Consider the following 14,920-nt stretch of genomic DNA (forward strand, 5'->3'; position numbering starts at 1 on the left):
CACTGTTCCACAGACACCAAGTTGAATAGCATTTTGGCATAGGCAGGTGGGATATTGGTATGAGGGGTGAGGGAGAGCCAAGATGCTGATGCTCTGAAGCAATCCATCTCTTAAACAGCCTCAGAGGAGGCACCAAGCTGCTTTTACCCAGTGGAAGTGATTCTGCCACTGCTTTCTCTCCCTCTAGTCTCCTCAAGAGCAGCTGTCCCTGAATACACTCTTGTGTGCTGCGCCAGGACAGAATAAGATTCTTTTCTGAAGTTAACTAGATTTAGCCTGCTATCTCCTTCTAAGGAGCTACTGTCAGTATCTTTTGCACCACTGAGTTAGAATGAGCCTTGTGTAATCCCAAATCCCCTCTGAGCATGTATTTATTCTTCAATTTAGGAGGATTGCAGTTCTGGATTTTTTTTTCACTGTAATTTTCTTTACAGAATTGTTTGCTTAAAATAGGACTATTTTCTGCAGTTAGACTGATGAGGGTTTTGTATCTTAGTAGTATTACACACAAAAGAATCTATGCATTTCATTTGTAAATCTTCAGAAACATTTATTTAAAATTTGCTAATCTATTATATTTACAATCTACTCATCCACTAACCTGCCCGTGTTATCCCAGATGGGTAAAAATGTCAGTAAACACATGAGCCTCCATCTGTTCCTCAAAATGAAATGAACTTTCAAAGTTTAAATTATTAAGAATAAAATCCTGATACTAGGAAAGCTTGGCCCAGAAAGCCCAGGCCTGGTTTTGATGTTAATGGGGATTCTACCACTGTTTTGTGATCACTGTTAACAGACCAGCTGCATAAGAAACTGTTGCTCTGCTCTTTGCATTAGCCTTCTATTTTTATTATTTTATTATGGGGAGGAACAAGTTTACCTCATACCTTTGAAAACAGAAACATTTATGAGTTTACACGGAGTTAGACTCAGTTTATGGTGTTAAGGTTTTTCAAACCAGGGTTCTTGGTTGGAAATTAATTTTAAGTTAATTATATATGCTGAACATCTGTGTAGTGTCTTGTGCATCTCTGTGCTTTCACCATGAATTCACAGCAAACCAGCAGCACCTTAGTGACTAGCCCTTTGCATCACTAGCCAAAATAAATGCAGTGTGTAGCTTACAGCTTTCTCCTAGAGATTTTGATTTACTTTGCATGTCCTGCAAAGCAATGGCCTGCACCAAAGATGCTTCTGCACAGTAAATGGCCTGTGGAAACCCCTTGCTCCTGTGGGAGCCGGTGGCTCACAGTTCTTGCCCCTGCTCCAAGGCTGTGCAAGAGCTTGTGCTTCCAGAGGAATTTGGAGGTAGGTGGCAGGAGGCTGAGAAGAAGAAAGAAGGAAGATATAAGGTGGTTCATGAGCTTGGATATAGGGATTTCTTGGCTGCTTTTTGATAAGGGGAGGTGAGATATATTTGATTAATTTAGAAGTGACCAAGGCAGGCTCTCATGAGATTTAACAGGTTAACTTTAAGCTTCCTTCAGTTGTTTTTACATTAAATTTTGTTTTCTATAAATTTTATTTCAAAAGTCCTTTTGGTTTGCCAGGAACATTGTTTTCCTGCATTCATATCTTACTCCTTGGAAGCAGATGAAGGAAAATTATTAGTTAGCAGCAGTTAGTATACCTGTGAGCTCATCTAGCACACCTTTACACCTTGTGTCATCATTTATGTAGAAGATATGTGCTTCCCCTCTTTTGAAAGGTAGCGTTTCACATCTGCTTCACAGGGAGGTGCAGGAAGTGGTCAAAGCTGCCTTTACTCACCACTTCTGGAGCTCTGGTATAAGCTGCATGTTGAATCATATACGAGGTATATTTGTGTTCTGGCTCAAGGAGAGAAGATTTCTAGGAATTATTAGGCTAACACTGACAATCTGACCCAGTGTCACAGAAGGGCACAAGCCCGGAGGTTGGCAAGTCAGCCTGTGATGCCCTTGAAGAGTTGTGTAAACAAGCATGCACAGAGCCACCTGTCCCCAGCCTGCCCTGAGAACCTAAACTTCCATGAATTGCCAACAAAATCACTTGCCCTGTCTTAATTGTAAAGAAGAATGAGCCTATTAAATATCATACACATTAGGAAGACATGCTTTTCTGCTATGATTTCTTTTTCACTTTATAGATCATCCTTTTCTTTTGCTTGAAAGGGAAAAGAAATGCTTTACTTGGGTATTATTTAATAAGTACTATTAACTTACAGAAGAATGAAAATAATACTGGAAAACCTATTTATTTTTAGAGTGTCTTCTGCTTATTTTTCCAAATGTTGAGAATTTCAATTTTTTATTTTAAGTAGTCCAGGGAACATTGAGATGTCCATTTCTGAGGACTAAGTATTTAGATCCTTAGCCCATACTTCACTCCATGGTGTATTCCAGTGACAAGAAGAATGTCTGCCAGCTTTCTCTCATGGACTCATCACTGAGGATATGTTGACTTAAAGACAAGGTGATTTAAGACTGATTTTCAGGAATATCACATTCAGTAGCTTGTGTGACAGGTCAGATAACAGATTTTATCCAGCTTTAAATACTACCAATCGGATGAACTGGTGCTCCTTTCCTAAGAAAGCATCAGTGCTGCCTATCACACTGTGACGATGGAGATGATACTGTCCCATAGACACACAAAGCATGAGTTCCTGTGCTAGCTGAGCCTACTATACCTCAGAATAAATTATTCTCCAGGAAGGAGTGGGAGTGTTTTCATCTTTGACCTCTGGAACAGCAAATGAAAAAAATATAAAGATGTCTTGTGAATTTTTAAAGTATAAAAAGGCTCAGAATGGAACATCTTTTCCCATTAAATATTTTTAAAAATATCACCTATTTCGATAAAATAGAGTACAGTAGCCTGTAGTTCGGTATTCTGCACTAGAGTACAATAATTCTTGATGCACTTTTCCACACTTGATTTTTCTCAGGTGTGATGTTTTGAAAAAGTCAAACACAGAGAATTGAGTACCTCTGTTTCAGATGTGTTGTCTTATGTGTTCAGGGAGGAAAAGAAGAATTAAAAATAAAATTAAAACCCAAAACATATTTTTCAAAATCAGCACTTTTGTTTCAAAGATAAGGATTTTATTTTCTTGTTAAAAGCTTAAACAAAATCCATATCCTTCTTCCCATGCCTGTCTGCAGCAGAACTTTTAGACTAGAAGTACACTAGAGGTGGGCTGGTACAAAAAAGTCAGCCAGGCTCCAGCATTTTGTTATTCACATATTTCAGAATATGTGGTTATAATTCATTGCATTAAATTGGTTTTTTCTTCCCATAATTTCTTTGCCTCCCTCTTCCCCAAACTTTCTACCATAGTTAAATAAGATAAAGCAGCCATGACTATGGCCCCCAGAGATTATCTTGTGTAGACTCATGCAAAGCTTAGACACAATTTTTCGATAGCAAACTAACATTGAATATGCCAGGAAAAATTTATTCCTCTCAAAGTACTAGAGTGGTGGGAAGAGCAAAAATAAAAAGTGGGGGGTTTTGTTGTTTTTTTTTTTTTTCATTTAGAATACCATGCACACTCTGTTTGTTATCAGTAAGATAACGTTGTAGAGAAAAGAATTAATGTAATTTAAACCTTTCCTTAGAACTGTTTCTGTCATCTCATATTCATGGTACCAGTGACAGAAACATCTTCTGGTAGGCCCAAGTAAATTGCTAAACCCATGCAAGGAAAATGTTCCTGTTAATAAAGAAAAATATTTGTGTAAGGACGTCATCAGGAAGAAGTTTCAGACATAACTCACAGCAGTCATAGACAAGTCATAAGAACTGGAGGAGAGAGGTTTCTTGCCAAGAGTAACTCTTGTTCATTGCCAAGATGGCACATACCTTATCTTCCCTGGCATCTTTTGTATATGTTAAACTCTTTTCCACAAGTCTTAAGCAGTTGTTTTAATGGTTCCCTCTCAGGTAAAGGCTCACTCATTTAAATCAAGCTACAAGGAAAGTTAAGCCATCATCTTCACTTATCCCCTGGAAGCCTTTTCATGTCCCCCAGACTGCCATACTGCTAAGGTCTCTTGCAGCGTAGATGTTAGATCCCTTGTGAGCCTTCAGTGTCCCACCGTTTTCAGATTCACTGAGCACCTTATGAAAGGAAGAAAGGATGAAAAGATATGTCTCCTGCTTTGGGTGGGAGACAAAGGAGGAAGCAATATAAATTTGGCAGAAAAGCCAACCTCCTTGTGCTAGCATCTGGAGAGTTTTTTGAAGAATGTGATTTACAATTGTTTGCAAGAGAACAACTGGCTTCATGTCTGCTCAGGAAGCTGGAGTAATGGATTGCTAAATAAGGTTGGGGAAGTGAAATAGCAGGCTTACTACTCTTACCTTGCTAAGCTGAGCTCAAAACTATAAAGTCACAGTTCTAAATACACTGGAGCAACTCTCTGGAGAAAGTATAATTGAGGAAATTATAAACTGTCACGTTAGGAGTCTTACTGCAAATTTTGCAACTCTTAGGCTACTCAAGTCTTCGAAACTATACCTAGTAAGGAAGCACTCTCTTCTGTCCTCCATTGGAATGGAGTTTTGCAGAAAATTAAGACATGGGATTAGATTCAGTCCAGGACCTTGGCTACCTGACTGGTACTTAACTGTTAGCTGCTTTAATGAGGCAGACTTCCAGAAGTGAGTGGCAAAGGTCTATATTTGGTCACTGAAGAGAGGAAGGTCCTATAGAAGATCTTCACAAGGATATATTATTTGCTTCTGGTGTAAGTGGACAAGTTTTGGGAACCTCCAAAGCACTTTATTTTCTCCACTGAGGAGGACTGCTTCCTTCACTACTGATGCTCAGAAATAAGTTCAGAACTTAAGCTAGCTGGGCAATGTCCTGAGCATACCTATTAAAATAAAATGGCCATCTTAATAATCCTGTTTATCTCCATCTTTTCCAGTCTGAGCAAACCTTGGTAATCAGTCTTGCTTTGTCCTTGTAAACTGAGCAATTTGCTGTCCTAACAATTATCAGTGCCAATAGATGTACCGGGTCTGGCTGGGATGGAGTTAATTTCCTTCATAGCAATCCATATGATGCTATGTTTAGGATTTGTGACCAAAACAGTTGGTAACACATCAATGTTTTAGCAGCTACTGGGCTGTGCTTGCACAGCACTAAGGTTTTCTCAGTTTCTCATATTGCCTTGACAGCGAGCGGGCTGGGGGTGCACAAGAAGGTGGGAGGGGATGCAGCTGGGACAGTTGACTGCAGCTGACCAAAGGGATATTCCATACCATATGACATTGTGCTCAGCAATGAAATTACATGTAATTACATGCTTTCTCTAGTTCTAGAGGTCTTAGTATTCGAGTAACATGAATTTCTCAAGAGATACCTGTCTGGAACTGTTGCTGGATTGATTAGTGATGAAGACAATGCTTTAACTGTCAAAAATATTTTTAGAACTCTAATGATTTGTGTGGATATACGAACTACTGAACTAACTCTTCAAACAGGAAAAAGTGAAAATTTCTTACTAAAACCTGCACATTTCAATGAATGGTGAGGAAGTTGAGGCAATAAGGGGTTAGTGATGTAAGAACTGTCCTCAGTCACACACACAGCTGGAAAAGCAGAAGAAAATTCTTCTAATCTTCATATTGACAGTTAAAGCATTGTCTTCATCACTAATCATGTAATTACATTAGGTCCAGAGAACTTGTTACAATTGTTGATTAGGATTTCCTATTACAGAGAACTAACCTAGAGAATTAACTTCATAGAATCCTCTATATATGAGAGAATAATAAAGTTTGCTACATTTTTTTTAATTCATTTTGTAGTTTTTAGAGTACACAACTGAGGCAAGAACAGTAATCTGTACTCTACCTGCACAGTTCAAATTTACTAAATGAATTTGGCACTACAACTAATGACTTCATCTCAAGTGAGATTATAAAACATGTCATACAGCTTTTTTCAGAGTTTTGTCCCATCTCTCCACTAATGGAGTTTACACTGCCAAATCATAGAAGATACAGCTGAAAAAGTTGTATTACCTTTTCTAGCTTTTTGATTTTAGTAAATGCAAGTGATGTAACTATCCCCTTTGACCAGTTCTTTGACTTAATTCCAGAAACTAGCTTAAATTGACAGGATTTTTTCCATGCTCAGTTTAATCTACTTTACAAAAAAAAAAAAAACAAACAAACCTTAAACCCTGAAAAACCTGAAAGACAGCAAAAACAATTACTAAAGCAGATGAAGGTATATGTCATGTTTTAAATCAGCAATTGCTCTAATTTAGATTTATTATGCATAAGCTGTTCTCCATTCTAAGGAGTGGAGGCACTCCATGTATCACAAAGCTCATAAAACTTAAAAATATAGTTGTTAAATAAGATTTCTTGAGATACGGCATGCTTACAAAATAAAATCAGTTGTCTTTAGGTTTTAGAAATTTGACTGATACTTTCATGGCTATTCATATTCTAGTATGCAAGGCAAAAGCCAACCCTAGCTGTACATGCACAATGATGAGCTTTATTTCCATTCAGGAAGGAGATGTAGTCAGGGTGGAAAGTTCTATGAAAACATCTTTGGGGTTGTTAAAAAGCAAGCAGAGTGCTAGGAATTAGTAATAAAAGTCAAAAGCAAACACAAAACATGGTGCATCCATGTCTTTACTGCAAGATCTAGTCACAGACTTCAGACAGGAGATAGGGGAATAGGAAAGATACAGAGACATGAGGTAGGTGGGTATATAGGACAGATAATGATAAATCATGGTCTGGGTCAGTTTCTGTATCACAGAGACTAATATAGAGAAGACTATGAAAGAAAAAAACAGCTGATGGGAGATATGAGAGAGCTCTATAAAATCTTGACCATCCTGGGAACAATAAGTCACTGTTGTTCACAATCATAACAACAAGGAGGCATCAAATGAAAGTAGTATCTAGTAGAGTAAAACAAATAAAAGGGAGTAATACTTCATGGAGTGCACAGGCCTGTTGTAGAATTTATTGCTACAGGAAATCCTAGCTGCCAAAAGTCTAGATGAGGTCAAGAAGTTACTTCTGAAAATGGTTTGACAAATTAATGAAAGAAAGATCAATCAAGGGCTATAAACCACACTGGTTAGAAATGAACTCTGGGCCAGAAATTCCCTAAGCTGCAGAGTGCCAGAAGTTGTGAGGAGTTTTGCTGTGGGTAGGTTGAAGACGTGCATGTCTACTTGTTTTATCCTTTCTTTGTGGCATCCAATAAAGGTCACTTCCTGAAATAGGATACTGAGCTAAACGAACCTCTAGCCTGTGAAAGTATCACTAATCTTACATTTTGCCCTTGTCCCACAGCAGACAGAGTAGTGGAAAAACATTCTCTACATCCTATTTAATACACTTCCACCTCTTTTGCAATATGGATTGAACATATTGCAAAGTAACTTAGTGAAAGCATGAGCTCTTTCCCATCCTTGCTCCAAATATCCTCTGCCTCTGGATGAAACTGGAAGTAACAGCCAAGGCAGGAACACCCTGCTACTTCTTCCAGGATGTGGCATCCTGGAAAAAAGCTGTCCCATTTTGTACCTTGTGCATAAATGCTGGTATGTATTTTAAAATATTCTGGGGCAAATAGATTTTAGATTGGGGCCAGATGGCTGATTCAAGTGAAAATAACACAGATACACAGAAGAATGAGCAGTCCAGAAAAACTGAACTGTCTAGGCAATAGGATGCACAGGCTCTGAACAGTACTGCATGTCTGTAACTTTGCATTTCAATACTGTGTTCATAAAAGTAAGAAATAAAGACCTGATGCATCTCAAGACACTGAGAATTTAAAGCTATTTCTGAAACTGACTTTAAATTTTTGACATTTCAAGTGAACTCTTTGTTTAAGAAGGGACAAGCAGCCACAATCTTTGAGCCTTTTTTTTCTTCCACTAAAATTATGCTACACCATTTTAAAGTGGAATTTAAGGCTTGTATTTTCAGATTTATAGAAAATGTATTATTCAATAACTAAGTAGTATAACAGGATACCACATATTCACATTTATGACCATCTCCTTTTTATCCTTCTGAATGCAGAGAACTGCAATATCAAAAGTACAAGCAGAAAAAAAATATTTTGATGCAAACTATAAAATATTCAGTATCAAGTCTCTCATTCACACATAGGAATTTTACAACTGAAATTTCCTCATTCACTTATTGCTTAAGTAGGGTAAATATAGCTTGAACTTACTATTCTTTCCTTTTCCCCCTCAGAAGATGTCCAACCAAATTTGGGAATTTTTAAATCAAATTTTTAAGTAAAAAGTTAAATTGTGCCTCCTCTCCCACAAGTTTGCATGTTCCCAGTGCTTCACAGTTTCCATTCTCATTGTTTACCTGTGGTAGATATGGAACCAAATATACTACAGGACATACCATGAACAGCTGCAGCAACAGCACCAACAAAAGCAACATGTGTTGTTGGGCCTTTGGTTTCCAGGTGCTTGAGACACAGCTGATGTTCCTTCATTTTGTGACTGCTGCCTCTTTCTCATTTCAGCTACTTCAGTGCCCAAGTGGCTATAAGAACACAGACATAAGAGATGTACAGAATTACTACAGACCGTCATAAACGACATTCACATTTCTACAGCAATCTCTGATTCAGCTGATTTTTACAGCTCATGGCAACAAAAGCACATGACCATCAACTGAGCTGTCCAAGTAATAGTTCTACTGTGCTAAAGGCAGCTTCTAAAAGACCACATTTTAGTGACACACACTACTGTGTTGTTGAATCACGCCTATTCTTAACGCTTTGGCTGGGCTCAAAGGACTGTTTATTATCACTGTTTTGAACAGCAAGGCACACAGCTTGTGTAGCACTTGGGAAAGACCGAGTTGTTCCTTGCCATAAGACTATCACAGCTCTTTCCATTGTACTAAAAATACAGTGGGATGACTTTAAACATGAGCTGGAAACTGATCTTTTTTACTTTTTTACTTCTTTAGTCAGTGCTGGACCAAAGAAATTAATGTAAGTGATATTATATAGGCACTAATAGCTGTCTGTTAAGAGCCAAGATTGTTATAAGTGTCATAACTGAGAGGCTTGCTACTTCTTTGTAAATAAAATGAATGATAAATATGTATTTCTAAAATGCTTCTCCAACTTTGAGACAACTTTCTTGTCACAGATTTTCTCTTGCTCATTGCCAGTTTTTTCTATGTTTTATTAGGTCAAGATATTTCTCTTTCTGGTGACTTGAAATATGCAGCTGGAAGTAGTATACCATGCATTATCTAATTTTCAAAAGAAGTTAAAGATTTATTGCTAAGTTATGTTATTTAGGGAGGTTTAGATATCAGGATCCTTCTAATGGTTCACATATTTGCACAACAACTATAAGTTTCCCAGAGTAATGGCTAGTACAAACACATAAATTAGAACAAATTTAGTACTTTTGCCTTTGAAAAAGTACTAACAGATTACTGTGGAGAGAAACCTGGTTTAAAACAGAAGTGGGTAGAAAATGGTCTGGTGTGAGCAGCATGCTCTGTGCTCCACACCTCCAGGGCATCCTGCTACAGCCAGGAGTGCTGGGGAAAGGCAAACTTGGTTGATTTGCCACCTGGGTACACCATGCACAGACAAACAAGGGATGTGCCACTCCACCTGCATGCATTCAGGCAGCAGCTGTGAGAGTCTGCATTTACATGGTTGCTAAAACTCCTGAAGATTTTATTCTGTAATAGTGTCCTTCTAGACAGCTTTCACACAGCACATGGCAAGGATACTAAGCTTCAGAACTCGAACTCTTGCTTCAAAACTCAAGGTTGGTGGTTATTTCAGCTTAGTGCTGAAATTACTACTTTTCCCATTTACACTGTCACTGAGCAGAATCAAGTAATTTCTGGAGTGTTTGGTCAAATCAAACGATGAAGAACCATTTAACTATCCATGGTGGGTGCACCTGCTTATGCTACTGATATTACTTCTTATGGTTTATAGCTGCTCTTACAGATTAAAATGACACACAAAAAACCCCACACACCTTTTTTTCTTATCAGATGTAAACCTGTGTTGTTAACAAGAGATACTCTGACATAATTGGAAAACTGCCCATATTTTTACAACAGATTGGAAATAAGGAAAATGTGTTGCAGCACAATATGTAGCTCAGAGAGTGAGTGACAGTACGGAGTCACTTTCTCCAAATTACAGTACTGAACTTCTGCTGACTGCGCATGATGCAGTTAAATTATTTCATAGATAGCTGTGTCATGCCTGTGAATGATATTTGCTTCAGCAAGTGCAATGACTGCAAAGAAACAAAAGAACATTTGTTTCTTTTAATCAAGATAGAGATTCTAGAAATATCTGTATAACCAAAAAAACACAATGAAATTTATTAGTTTCAGAAATGAGTCAAATTACCCATATTTAGGTATTTGTTGGGCTGTAAGCCCATTCATTCCACCCACATACCTGAAGTGAAGCATTTTTTACACAGTTTTAGCTATATATTAAAAATATACTATGGCTAGAATCTGTTGCACTATAAATAAAGGGGCCAGGATGAAAGTTATCCATTCAGACATGATGATGACAGTTGCTGACTTTGCTGTAGTTTCACAATAAGTTTAACACACCACAAGATGCTCCTGCCTCTGAAATACATACCTCTCTCCCTTTTCTCCTGCCCAGCTCACAGTCACTCATTCCCTCACCTGAGCTGTCCCCTTCTCTATGTTTGCAGTAGCATTTGAGGAAGTACTTGGTGAATTGGATAAAAGAATAGGCATGATTTAAATTTAATCCAGAGGAGAAAGGAAAAAAAAAATTAACTTGCTTCAAGTCCCTGTATCGTTCACCTTGGGAAGATGTGACCACTTGGACTACAGCAAGGGAAGAAACAGTACATCAGGCAGGTAAGGAGAGTATGGGGACCACTTTCTTCCATTCTTGCTTATGCCATCAGCACATGATAGTGAAACAGATGGGAGTTGTGCAGCTGCAGAAAGGTAAAATCTGCAAATGCAATTCCCAACACACAGCACACGACAGAGGGACTCAGAGTCAGAAGTGGCTTTTCACAGGAATGGTTCACATCCTCAGTCTTGCCCAGCAACTCAACCACTGAAAATTCTCCAGCATTCATCTTGTGGACTGCCACGGCCAACTGTTTCAGAGGTCTGTAAGTCTGGCAGGACAGAGTTGTGAGGAAACATGACTCTTCATTGTAGAGCATTTCAGGAGAAATGGTTTCCTCCAAGGCTGCTCAGAGCACACAGGTTAGCCAGTCTTTAGAGTGGGACTGCTTGTTTTGCAATGCTGACTGCTCTGGAGTATGGGAAGGGACAGAATCCATCCCCTTTCTGACCATGCATTATTTAGAAAAGGAAGAGAGAAGTCCTTGATTGCATGTACAGTTATACTTATCTCTTTAGGCTGTATTTGAAAAAGAAAGATATAAAAGAAAAGAATCAGAGAATCAGAGAATCAGAGAATCAGAGAATCAGAGAATCAGAGAATCAGAGAATGGCCTGGGTTGGAAGGGATCTTAAATGTCATCTCGTTCCAATCCCCCTGACATGGACAGGAACACCTTTCACTAGACCAGGTTGCTCAATGCCCATTCAACTTAGTCTTGAACAACATCAGCGATAAGTCATCCAGAACTTCTCTGGGCAACCTGTTCCAGTGCCTCACTACCCTCACAGTACAGAATTTTTTTCCTAAGATTTGAGCAACTCCCCCAAATCCTGTATATACATCCAAGGAGAGTTTGCATTCTACCTCTAGTATAATATGTATGATAAAGCATTAATTACAATGCCAGCAAAGTGCTGCAGTGGAGTATATTTTGAAACTAGTTGTAAACATGGATACTGTATACTAGGACTATCCTTAGCTTCCAAGCATAATGAGGAAAGATCTTACTGGCACAGTGGGAATAAGTTGTATTTACTCCATTTCAGATTCTGTCCTTTCCACAGTTGACATTGGTGTTCCCCCTAAACCTTGCTGTATCTCACAATGCAAATGTTGATTTCACTTGGCATGACTGGTGCACTGATCAATAAAAGCATGAGGCTGAAAATCCAAGCAATGGGACAGTGTTCTCAGTGAATGCACATGTTCACTCCACTGGCTTAACCACTCGCTGAAGTCAAAGTTATCAGTGCTGTTCTTCTGTTTACTTTACCTTCTCTCAGACAGCTTCTAAGCTGAAGTCTATAAGAAATGTGAAAAATCCACCCTGTGATGCAAAGCTATAATACATTTACTGAGGATGAAGTAGGATGGCTGGAAACTTCAGTCTCATGCTTATTTTGGTTAGATTTCATGTTTCATGTTTTATTTGCAAATACCAGGTGTCATCTATGCAAAACAGTAACTGATTCCATTAGATTGTTTAGGTTGCAGAAACAGGAATATCTTAATTCTTGGCTATATTTAGAACCTGAACTGTAGACAGAGGGTTTATATTTGGTGCCTTGGTCCCAGGCACGAAAAAGATATTTAGAATCTTTAATTCAGCAAGTAAATGATGAGATGAATTATTTTTCTGTACTTGAGTGTAAAAGTTAGTACATAATTGTGAAGGAGTAGAATGTTGTGAACTGATACTGAGTAGACCTTCTAGGATAGTACAAATAGTACGTACTGTCTCCAAGATTTCAGTTTGCCTTTTAGCTTTTTCATCATTTTCATTCTTCCTGACACCCTCTAGCTTGGCAAAAATGCTGGGTGGTGAAGGTGGGCCTTTGTCAAATGGAACAGTTTTTCTCCTTGGTTCTCTATATATGATCTTTCAGACCGTCACGTCACAGGTATCAGTTCCTTCTGTCAGTTTTGCATCTAGTTCTTTGCCTCCATTTGGCATGGTTTATTAACAGTTTTATGATATCCATTTGTGCTGATGGGAAATAGGAATAGTATTCCAGCTTGCTTGTCTGACTCTTTCTCTTGGGGGTAGATAGATATTATGGCCCTTTGAGCAATCCCATAATCACGAAGGACTTCATTTCACAGAACATCTGCTGTCCCTTCTCTGCAGCTGAGGAAAGGAACCCAGGAGTACCACAACTGTTTATTTTACCAGTTATGAGACAGGTAGCTCTTATAAGCCGGAAGGCAAGAAAGTCTGTGCAGTCTTGTGTTTATCTTCAATCTCGTAGTGCTAGAAGAATATGATAACTAAAAACTCCTCTATTTCAAGTAAGGCTTCCTGTCAGTTTTGGAAATGATGGCACAAGGATCTATTTCTTTGTTCAGACAATCACCATTTATTCCCCTGGGTTCTTGGGGATAATTATTACAGAACCCCCTTGTGTACAGAGCACTGTCTTGGGAAGAGAGCTCAAAAGAAGTAACTCACAGAAGAATCATTTGGTTTATTACCTGGGCAGCCCTATTGAATACAGACTTCAGTCCTTTCAAATTCCATAGAGTATCTCTACAAGATGAAAAGAAGGTAATTTCTGAAGGGTTGCATCTCCCTGCCTCTCCACCTCCTGCAGGACTTGTGCTAGGTTTTATCTAGGTTTTAGAGTGTTTTCCCTAGAAATTCCCAAGGAGCTGGACATAGCAAAAAACTGCTGCATCATTTCAATCATTTCATTTGATGTCTATCTTCTGATAAAGCAAGAGTAAGCTTTTTTTTTTCTCCCTTCTTTTTTTTCCCCCCTAGCCTCAAAAGCCTGTTATTACAGTACTGCAAGTTATCAGAACTTTTGGCACTGTCCCATCCAGCTCTCTCTGCTCATTTTGGAGCTTCCCCTTGCACATGACCCTCCTGTAGGCATTTTTGTTCCCCTGACAGGATTGTGAAGGCGTTCTCTGAAGAAGCTCATGCACTATGAAGTCAGCAAAACATCCTGAAACTACACTGGGGATCGAGAATTTTTTTATCATATCTTCTGGAACCAAAAATGGCTGTTTTGAAACAGAGGTTATATAAGGGTGCAGATAAACACACACCATTCTATACAGCAAGGAAGTGGCATTTTGTCTTTTGTTGGAGATAGGACAAATAATGGCTTAGATTTCAGGACAGAATTGGTGCAGAATCAGCTAGAGCAATCCATCTTTTTTTGAACTTCTGAAATAGGCAAGAAAGTTCACCTTGCATCAGAAAGGTGCAGTCAATGACTTAAGGATATAGAGGGTGATTTACTCTACAGGCAAGAAACTTAGCACTTAAAATATCTTTTTTTTTTTTTTTTTTTTTTTTTTTTTGGTGATCTATCACATCAGTTCTTCCACATTACTTCTTTTGACTTTGACAATAAAGGACCAAAACCTTACATAAATTCATACCTTATACCAGCTTATTTCAGTCCTGGATGTGACTCTATAAATCTCTTAACCATACTTGATGTTTTCACTGTCTTAACTGGCATACATTTGGCACATGGATTTCTAACAAGAATTGTTTTTAAGTTTGGGGATTTTGAAAGCCTTCAAGCCCTAAGTACTAAGGTAGACACTATTCATTTAAGATCTCATCCAGGCTTCACTGTAAGAACCAAAATGCACACTGTGGAATGCTTTGAATATTGTGGATTCCAGACTTTCAACTACCATTCTGGATTTCCCACATATTTGGAAAATGTCAACATTAATAAGAACAGTTACATTAGCACTTCCTTTAATTTTTTTAATGAGTTGTGTGGGCATAACTGGAGTGATCTTTAAACGAATTTGATTGGTTGCTTGGGTTTTAGTTTCCTAAAACAGTCAATGGGAGAGTGACAGAGACAACTCTGAAATACTGTTGGGTTATTTTTTCAAAGTAGTCGGGTGCCTTATTGACTTTTCAATATACAAACCTCTTTTTAACTTGAAACACTAAGCAGAAACCCTCAGAGAATGTGACTATGATATGTTTAATGATCTGTGATATGCTATCTGTTTTAAATCCACAGTGTGATATGCTGTATGTCATAA

At 38.3% G+C, this 14,920-nt stretch overlaps 1 protein-coding gene across 1 annotated transcript in view; it reads right to left on the bottom strand.

Moving 5' to 3' along the window:
* The window catches only part of RGS17 (regulator of G protein signaling 17), a 29,560-nt gene extending 21,019 nt beyond the window's left edge, over nucleotides 1–8,541 (bottom strand). Inside the window, exon 1 of the mRNA XM_029962894.1 lies at nucleotides 8,401–8,541. Within this exon, the coding sequence (XP_029818754.1) occupies nucleotides 8,401–8,519 (119 nt within the window). The 5' untranslated portion in view covers nucleotides 8,520–8,541. The remainder of the gene's footprint in view (nucleotides 1–8,400) is intronic.
* Between the last annotated feature and the right edge of the window lie 6,379 nt (nucleotides 8,542–14,920).

The sequence above is a fragment of the Manacus vitellinus genome, unplaced genomic scaffold, assembly GCF_001715985.3.
Source record: "Manacus vitellinus isolate BGI_N305 unplaced genomic scaffold, ASM171598v3 scaffold_4_pilon, whole genome shotgun sequence".
In the NCBI taxonomy this organism is placed as follows: domain Eukaryota; kingdom Metazoa; phylum Chordata; class Aves; order Passeriformes; family Pipridae; genus Manacus; species Manacus vitellinus.